At 38.2% G+C, this 9,980-nt stretch overlaps 1 protein-coding gene across 1 annotated transcript; it reads right to left on the bottom strand.

The window, feature by feature from the left end:
- Positions 1 to 641: 641 nt before the first annotated feature.
- Positions 642 to 9,950, bottom strand: scn3b (sodium channel, voltage-gated, type III, beta). The gene is given in 7 exon segments (XM_063906265.1): positions 642 to 1,556; positions 2,097 to 2,180; positions 4,208 to 4,346; positions 7,096 to 7,272; positions 7,275 to 7,323; positions 7,437 to 7,615; positions 9,250 to 9,950. Coding segments are annotated over 6 exon segments (663 nt in total). The 5' UTR covers positions 9,305 to 9,950; the 3' UTR covers positions 642 to 1,556; positions 2,097 to 2,116.
- Positions 9,951 to 9,980: the final 30 nt, after the last annotated feature.

Genomic DNA, 9,980 nt, shown 5'->3' with positions numbered 1-9,980 from the left:
GCTTTAAATTTTTTATGGCTGTGAATAAATGAATGTGTCTCAACTATCAGAGGGCAATATCTCTGCCAGGCAATCTGCAGGCAAGCCTGGGTTGCTATAACAACAGCTGCTGCTATATCTGTCACTGTGGGTCATGGCTAGTTGAAATAGCAACATACATCACATCTCCCCATAACTGCCAGTCTTTTTCCGCCTTTTCCTTCTAGATTTCACCTTTTGTCATCTTTCTCTGTCTTCCACAGCCTTTCTGGCTCTGCTTATCAGGACCAGCTCTGCTCATACTGAATAAAAGTCTTAGCTATACAATATTTTATCCAAGCTCTGTAAGCCTGACTTTTACTGTCAGTACAAACAAATCAAAAGTTTGTTTTGTTAGCTGCTTTTCTGTGCTGTTAATGAGAGCTAGAAACAACAGGTCCATACTGTGGGTAATTAAAAGCCCATGCTTTCCTTTCAACAGCACCACAGTCAACAACAATACAGAGACATAATACAGATGTCAATAGAGCATTTTCTTTCATAATGTACTCATCCAGTTCTACAATTTCAAAAGCATCGGCACTTAAACAGAAGTATAATCTTTTCAATTGACAAAGGAGATTCAACACAGGATGTGGAATGCATTGAATTTAATCGTTCAATAGCAGCTCATACGCACATATCTGTAGTGGACAAAGAACAGCGTGGTATGATTGATTCACAAACATTTAAAAACACTTCTTTAGTGTTGTAATATAAAAGGAGGCACACATTAAGTCTCAATAGCAATTATCTGTAGACCACCAACAACAGTCAAAGCTTGAGAATAAGTTTTAGAGAAGTTGTTCGCAATAATTTGTCCTGAACATGGATAAAAGATTTATACAGAGGAAGATGACCATAGGAAAGATATCCTGATGGATTCAAACTCAAATTAGAGAATCAATACAATTTTGTCCATTTTTCAGTTTTTCTATTGCACTGAAGTACACAGCAAAACAGCGCAGACTACACAGCCATACAGTATAAAAGCTTTGCAAACCATTTTCCTTAAAAATACATGAGAAAGATATTGGCCAATACAAATACTGTGACCTAAAATGTAAGCGTGGTCTATAAAATTGTAATCAAACAAAGTGCACTAAACAGAGTCAGTGTATCAGTTGTACAGCCTCCAGTAGGACAGTTTCTTCATTGGATATTTTCTGTTATAGGTGAGAAATCACGGAGGCACCATTATCTACTAAGAAAAGATTTCCTACTTCTACGCACTGGCAGGTCCAAACGAAGCATGGCTGATATTGAATTAATAATAAGTGCAGGACACTTACGTTTTTGTTCCTTAACCTTCTGTATTTGTGAAAGCACTTAATTTCAGAAACCTGGCACGAAGGTAAACAAAAAACAGTAGAACAGAAGGAGAAAAATTAAGCACATTTTTCACTCTTAGCATAACACAGTTGATACACAGGGGCAGGATTCCCGTGTATGAGAATGTCATACTTTCATAGTGGCAAAGATGTGGTTGTGGTATATATTTTCTGCCATATGACACTGAAGCCCATCATGGTTAATACCTGGAAAAGAGCAGAGAACAGGTTCAATCTTATTCAACATAGAAGGATTTATATAATGCTAATAACCTGTTGTGTCTGAAATAATAAACAATATACAACTAAACATGATCAAATTCAAATCAACAACTAGATCCATCAGGATTATTGTAATTCAGCAGTTCTACTTCATATACATGCAAATGCCATACCATTTAGATTGCTATAATGTACTATCTTCACTATGCAGTTCAGTGCCCGAGGGGACTGTGGTTGAATGGCTTGCATTTGAAATTGTCATGCTCATATAGAACTGGTAAATGAAACACTGTACATTGAATGGAGATTGAATATGAATGGAGGGCTTGTGATCAGGCGACATTTCTAAAAATGGCACAAATTAAAGCCCTTTTGAATGGAACAAGCAAGAGGGGGTGTAAAAGCAACAGGACTCCACTACATATCTGCACAGTTATGAGTATTAAAGGTACAAACAATGAGTTGAAAGCGAGGGGGATGGTTTCACTGATCGGGATCAGGTTAAGAGAGTCACATGTAAAATACCGTGTCATTGACAACCGCTTTTATTTGGTAACAGGAGCAGCTGGGTTGTCTTTCTGCTCAGAGGGAATGGCTAGGTAGTTATTCCTGCAGGCAAATTGATAGAAAAACAGAGGAGTATCTAAGACCTGTAGGTGGGCAATTTCTAAAACCTTATGCAAAATAAAAAAGTGAACTTAGGTTTAAACAGCGTTGACTACAGTGGCAACAACGTGACACTTCATTTTGAAAGTGTTGGGATTTTGTTCATTTATATTGTCCCTTATTCATGATGCAGTAACAATGTACACTCCCAGAGGAAATGAATTTTAAAAGATAAAAACCATCACTGTGATGTGAGCAGTGGGAGTTATTCAGTAAGACTGACCCCCTCATATAGTATTAACAGCAACTTTCATATTGTTGAAAACCACAATACCATCACCAAAATATGCACCTTATTCAATAGAGCCGCACAGGAACTGTGTAGACGAAGCACGATTCATGAAAGTGAAATAATGTTGTGACTCAGTCAGCACATTTCAAACAGAGCCTCAGTTTTTATCACTTTGACAGATTATCACTTGTGTTCTCTTCCCTTCGTAACATGACTTATTTGATCTGAGTCACTAATTCATCATGAAATGTCACCTAAACATGTTCAAGCTATGGTACATATCCATTAAGCACGGGTAGCTGAGTAGGTGTACTGCAGCTTCTCACTGTGGGATGTGCTGTCATGCAGGTCAATAATGGCGTGAGCTGGACACATCCCATTAACCCTTTCAGCTGCAGGAACTGAGGAATTATATAGATTTACGAGCATTAGTTTATGTAATGCTTACAATAATGTTCACCCCTAATCTGTTTTTGGATCAATGCATATTGAGGGCTGAATTCTACCTGAAAAAAAAACATTAGCCAGCAGTCCCTCATGGCCTTGATTTGTCACTAAATTCTGTGTGTAACCGGGCATTTCTTTCAAAGGCTTTGATTATTTCACATTTATTACATTTTCCAACTTGTTATATAGAAACTTGTTATTATAAACCAAATGCAATTATATGTTATGCTGCTCGAGTAATTATAATAAGAATAATTGACATAAATACTGTTATTTAACATAATATTGGGACAATTATACCGCAGCAAAATGTATGAAAAACACAGTAAAACACACTCTACAAGAAAAGCTGGTTCAGGTTATTTTTCAGTTTCAATTGATTCAGGTCTTTACCAGGGCTGCAACTAACAAATATTATTATTGATACATGTACTGATTTTCTCTTTATATATAAAATAAAGGGCTTATACAACACATTTTTTCAAATGTGTTGTATTTTGTCCACCCTTGTATTTGCGCTGTCTGGAATTGTATCTGCCATAGAAGGACTCAGGATTATTTGCCTGCAAAACCATAATAACTGCGTCAGCACATGTGCTCTGTGTTATCCTTGATTGTTTGGTTTGGGACATAAATTGCCTGTTTAAAAGTTGTCAACTTGGATTGATTGCCCTCATCAACAACATGGCAATCCTGTGGGAGCTGACTTTACAGGCGCATTCAGGTCTTTCTCAGTTCATTCAAGGTGACACTGAAAGTGGGTTTCTGATGGAGCTGCAAATCCACTACTGATGCAAAAAGGTTCTTAAGGAAAGAAACAGCAAGCAGCGGTCAGCAGTCAGCAATCAGCAGTCAGCAGTGCTTAGACTTATTCACACCTATTCAGGCCTGTCATGTAGACTAAGTGAAAAGTCAGATGACTGACAGGAGGGTTATAAACTGATATATTTTCCTGACAGTCTGACTTGTATCTTTCCTCTGTTCTACACTCTCTGCCTTGTCGTTACCTCCCAAATCACTCATTCCGATATTTCATATAAATTACGTAATGTTATATAACAACCAGACACCCAGACACTTATTTGTGACACACTGTCTTGGTTACACATAATGTGAGCACACTGCCTGGCTCTGCTGTTAGTCATTGAGAACTTAGTACAGACATGTATCTGGACATTTTTACAATAGGTTTGCTTTTAAGGACACACTGTCTTTCAATTAGCTGCTTTTAGTGGTACCCCGACTTACACTTATCTGTGTTTGCATATGTTTGTGTCTGTGTAAGACTCACGCTGTGTCCTGTGCCTGCTCATCAGACTTGGAGATCTTCCTGTAACAGTAGACCATCTCTACTACCAGCCAGCAGGTCAAGAAAACAAGCAGCACATACATCATGATCTCAGAGTAGATCGCTGTGGAGTCTTTAGGGGCTGTTGGGAGCACAAACAATACAAGAAAGTAAGATGTATTATTCAGAGTGCTTCATTCCTATGAATGTCTTGGTGTTGAAGGTAGCAGGGGAGATGATTATGCATTTACTAGTTTGGGAAAGGGCTAAGCTTGTTGTGTATTTGCAACACTGCAGGCCCACAACTGTCAATTATAAAAGAAAAGGCCATATTTATTACATTCCAACCTCAACTCAATATGTGACCTTTGAGCAAAGCAAGGTTGAGTTTCCGGGTGTGCATCCTGTTTGTAGAAAAACTGTGTTGCATACAGAACATTATGACCATACCTGTACCACAACGATAATAGAGTCTCGAGGGAGATACAATTGCCCTGTGGAGTTTTCTAGTAAACAAACAAAATGTATGTTTACGAGTGTTTCTTATCGGAATACATTGTGTGTACCCTTAAGTTTTACCAGATTTGAGTTTTTTGTTTATCTCCCTGTTAAGGAACCTTTGCAGAGCCAATTTTTGAAAAGTATTTAAATCATGTGTTGTTTCCGCTTATGTCTGATTGTGAGCAGTCTTATTTACTGCAGTTGTTGCTATGTTTCTTATGATTGGTGTCACCAACTTTCAGGCAGTAGAAGGGAGTGAAACCAACATCAGGGTGCATTAGCATCGGTATGCATGCACAAAAAAAAAGGGGACCCACTCGTAAAGGCATTGCCCCAAAGAGCTGCTGATCGTCAAAACTTCACAGGGTACCATTAAATATGAAATAAGATTGATATGTAAAGTCAGAATGGTTCTCAGTGCATTTCCCAATTCATATTATAGCTCATAATTTGGTTTTACATATACAAATATATGCCTTTTTAAAGCTATCTTTACATTGTATTTAAGGGGATAGGTCCACATCATTTCAATTGTGTCTTAGAACAATGCTCATATGTCTTTATAAACATTGAAACAGTGCTTTCAGTGGAAAGGATGGGGGAAAAAATCCACTTTTTTAAGTTGAACTCTTTTTAGTACTACATTTGTTTCCACATAAATGGATAAGAGGGAAATTTTGCAATAAAAATACACATTTTAGAAGAAAGGCTGAAGCTTTCTTACTCTGTATAAACTTTCAAATGTATTTTTGCATCGGAAGGCTGTGGATTTTTTCCATCTCTATAATTTTTAATGGCCCGCACGTGCCAGAGGAATGATAACAGAAAGCAAAGACAATGTTTCAATATAACAATGTGTCCATGACAGATAACCCATCCTTCAAAATCTTTCACTTCTCGAGCATTACATTCCACTGTGAACCACTATGCTGGTGCGTGCACCAAATTCCAGAAAGCCTGCTGACCCCGACTGTTTACAGCTTTCACTGATTTGATTCTGCAGTCTCTGCAAATAGAGGCTATTAGTGTAATATAATCCTTTTAAGTGTAATGTAGATGGGAAGCGCTGATACGTTTTCCGTAAGCTAATCCATTCTACTACTATGGATATCATTATAGTAATATGATTCCCTGGCTTTGATGTACAGTACACTGGCTGACGGCTTTGTGAAATTTGGTCCCATAGTTGTAATAGATGTGAAGGAGAGGCTTTATAATATGTATAAAAGACTTCATTTTAGTATATTTTGTAAAGTTGCACTTCAGAGGATAATCACATCAAATTTGCACCCATTTTTTTCCAAGTTAAAGCAAACACTGGGATAACTAGCCTGGCCTATATTTCAATGCCTCTGATAGTGAACTATATACCACATGCAAGAAGGTATCATTTAAAAAAAAATACTTGTAATATATATAATCCATTGATTATATTTAATCAATGTGGAAAATGAAACATTCAGCAAGACAAGCATTCGGGAAGCAGAATACATTACCCCTTATAATAGAAAGCAAAGTAGTTGGCTTTGAATTAACCCCTTCACTGACAACAGAGGAAAGCTTTAATGATCAATGAAGGCAGACAAAACAAGACACACAATTAATCCTTTTTAACTACAGCGGCAACAGAGGGTAGAGAAGGAAAGTGTTGTTGTTAGTAGCCTCACATTAATGCATCACTAGTGAAAACCACGAGATGGAAATATATAATAAAAAGTCAAAGAGAACACTCACTACATTTGTGTTTCTACCAGGAAGGATTTTGAATTAACACGCTTGAGCCGAACCTTTCCAGCTTTTACTGGGTGCAGCTGCACTGCTGGGATATAATTGCTGAAACAGCCTTGCATATACAAAGAAAACTAATTTCATTAAATGTATCTAAGTTCTGTGAATAAATCAGTTCTAAAAAAAAAATATCTATATTTTGTAGACAGATTAATTTCACATTTCCCAGTACAATTACTTAAACACTGCTGGACCTCCTCTGGCTTGGGTTTATTTTAAGGCCAACTATGAATTATACATTTGAAGGCTGTTGTCTTGCATTTTTAATAACTAAATGTTGAAATAAGACTTATTTGTGATGCAATACATTTGGGAAAAAGCTTTAAAATACACAACTTGTGTGTCAGATTTATTTTGTACATCTCTTTGGACAAATGTGTATTTTTAGTAACACCACAGGGGCATGCCACTGACTGAGAATCACTAAACGGCAAACGCAAGTCGGAGGTCTGAAAAACATCACGTGCAGCTCGGAAATAACCCTGCTGAACTGATATGTCTCAACACTCAGTTGTACTGAAATAGCCACCAACCATTTAACTAAACCTGAGCACAGAACAGGGCAGAGGAAAATGGGAAAAATGGAAAACTGTTAGCCGCACCTTCTGCTTTCACCTTCAGCTCGATTGTCTTGGTGATAAAGGCCGAGGGAGTGAAGGAGTCAAACTCAAACTCGCGTCGTACCCAGCATTCATAGACGCCACGGTCATTATAGGTGACGTTGATTATTGCAATGGAGAGATCTTGCAAGTCCTGGGTCCCATTCCATGTCAGACGGCCTTATATGGTCCAGCCAATTCATCTGGACGGTCAATAACAAACTTGAATATCTTAGGAGAGAGGAAAGACAGTCATGCAATGAATATATTGATACTTCTAGTACATACTAGTGGGAACATATACAATACATCATATTATACAAAGTAATGTCGCAGCAACCTACATGAATCTTCTGAAGAAGGCTGTCATTTGTTTTATTTGGCATGTAGTACCAATCTACCCATGTCTTCGACTTGAGCTCATCCCTCTTTAAACAGTAGATGCAAGTCAACTTCATGGATTTCCCCAGGACCGCATCAGTCTCCGACGGGATGTCGACACATACTGGCTTGCTCAGATGGACTGATGGAGCATAAAAATGTAACACATGTTAAACTCAGTTGCAATTCTGATGAAAGCTTAGTCCAAATATTTCAAGACCCTGTTCAATGTTTTGCTTATTGTTACTTTATGTTTCCCCTTTGAAGAAAGATGTATTTGTAGTGTCTGACACTAGAGGATGTTTGCACACTTGTTTGCTGAAGGGAAAGTGTTTATGTTTTCAAAATGTGAGATATAGAGATAAGAGACCTCATATTAATTTGGGAAACCTGGAGAGAAAAACAATATTTACATCCTCAAAGAATTTACATTTATTAATTTGGGGGAAAGCAATACATGCAAAAAAATTTAACAAGATAACAGAACTTTTTTGTAGATAAAACCCTATGAAAAACGAGTCAACGTATGTTTATGGGTCTTTGGAGGGAAGCTTTAAAAGTAAGGTTTAGTTCATCAGTAATTACAAATGGAAAATACAAACAATAAACAACTTATTGTGGTAGATGTGCTGTTGAGCTTTAAAGAGGTTTTCAATAATCACTAAAGCAAACAGGTTGCCTCACAGTTGTCATTTTGTAAATATAAGAGAATTTAATAATGTGATATACACATCTATTTCCAATGTAAAATTTCTTGGTAGGATAAAACAAATGTTGTTATAAAACAAACTGCCACAGTCAGTGCAATTAGCTCAATTTAGTGACTGTGAAAATACACAAAGCAATCACGTACACTGACAGGCTTGTACTCCTGTACTCTGTGCTTACATCAAATCCAACCTTGGGCCAGCTGCAAAACTCAGTAAGCATTAAAAAGCAACACAATTTAATTATACAGCTCCCTGAGCACTGGAAAGACTTGAGTCACAACACTAATAGAAAATCCAAGATCATCCAGACCAGTAAGCACTAATGATGGCCTCTGCCCATTAGTATCATCTAGCTGAAGGAGTAAATGGAGGTAGGGAGTGTTGGATGCAAGAACACTGGGCAGTGTAGACAGAGGACAGTATTGTGTGCAAGCATGGATAAAGGAAAGAAAATGATTGATGAATAAAAGCATTACATGAGAAATAATAATTAGAGGAAGGCAGGAAGTGGATGATAAAAGGGAAGGACATAATTGAGAGGATAATAAACACAAACATTTGCTGTTAAGTGAAGTGAGGCAGTAATCTGAGTGATCTCGCCACATGGTTGTGTGACTGATGCTGTGCTGGGTCCCGTGCTCTTATATAACCTAAAGCCCCCCTGGGCGGACAGTGACAACATCGATTCCATCTCATCTTTTTTCTCCCTTTTTTTACTGAGGGCTCACACAAACACACAAGAAGAGGGCAAATAAACATCTAGACAGATGGGGAGGGGACTAGAGAGAGGAAAAAGACATGGGAAAAAGGTTAACCCTTGTGTCCTCTGTTAAATGCATCGGCGTATTTTGCTTATGCTGACGTGTTGCACTGTGCAGAAGGCAGTAGGAGTGCTTTGAATGTGGGTTTAGAGTTCAGGGTCAGCTGGAGAGTTCACAAACCATCAACAAGGCCCGGGATTATTATCCTACGCATCTATTCAAGCAAAACATCTGATGCAATAGGGCATGCAATATCACAATTAAAAAAGTTATTGCAACACACAAATTGAGATAGTTATACTTACCAACAAACAACAAAAGTACCAACGTTTGCAGATGAACTTTGGTTTGAGTTACCATATTAAGCTCTTTCTGATCCTGCTGGCGGACAGTGTCACCTTTAACTGTTAAGTCACACGAGCCAAGAGTTGTTGAAATGACTCCAGGACCACGGACAGCGCCTCTCCTCGGCAGACAAGCGTGCAGGAAACTTCCTTCTTCGACACTGAACACAACTGTCCGTTCAAAGGCAGGATTTAAAACGACAAAAGTTGTAGAAAAGAGTCTCTGAAATCCCTAAATGCTCATTCGAAAAAAAGTCTTCATACAACCCCCTGACTCACAATTCATCATCTATCTAGAAAGCACTAACTTCAATTATTCACTCCACTGGGTGCAATAAACAAGTCCGTGATGCGAGACGGCTACATGCGATACAACACTCCCTGTGCTGCTGTCATTCAGTCCAGATCCATCCAGAAACTCAGAAGAAAAAAGAAAACGAGCAAAGACGAGGAACCTGTGGATTCTCAAAAGCCGATTTAGTCACTTACTGTTGCGAGAGTCTTCAAAGAAACAGCGGGAGCAGTGATAACACTTCTCTTATTTCACCGTTCAAAGAACAGCATCATTGATTGTTTGAAGTCCATTTCCTCTATAAAGAATGGCATTTCCCAGGCTCGGCTCGCTGCCTTTGTTTTTCAGCAGTCACTTAGCTGTAGCTGAGCAGTGGCTATGATACGCATGCGTGAGTCAC

The sequence above is a fragment of the Eleginops maclovinus genome, chromosome 18 (genome assembly GCF_036324505.1).
Source record: "Eleginops maclovinus isolate JMC-PN-2008 ecotype Puerto Natales chromosome 18, JC_Emac_rtc_rv5, whole genome shotgun sequence".
NCBI lineage: Eukaryota > Metazoa > Chordata > Actinopteri > Perciformes > Eleginopidae > Eleginops > Eleginops maclovinus.
Note: the sequence above shows the minus strand (reverse complement) of the source record. Positions and strands in the feature narration are given on the sequence as shown.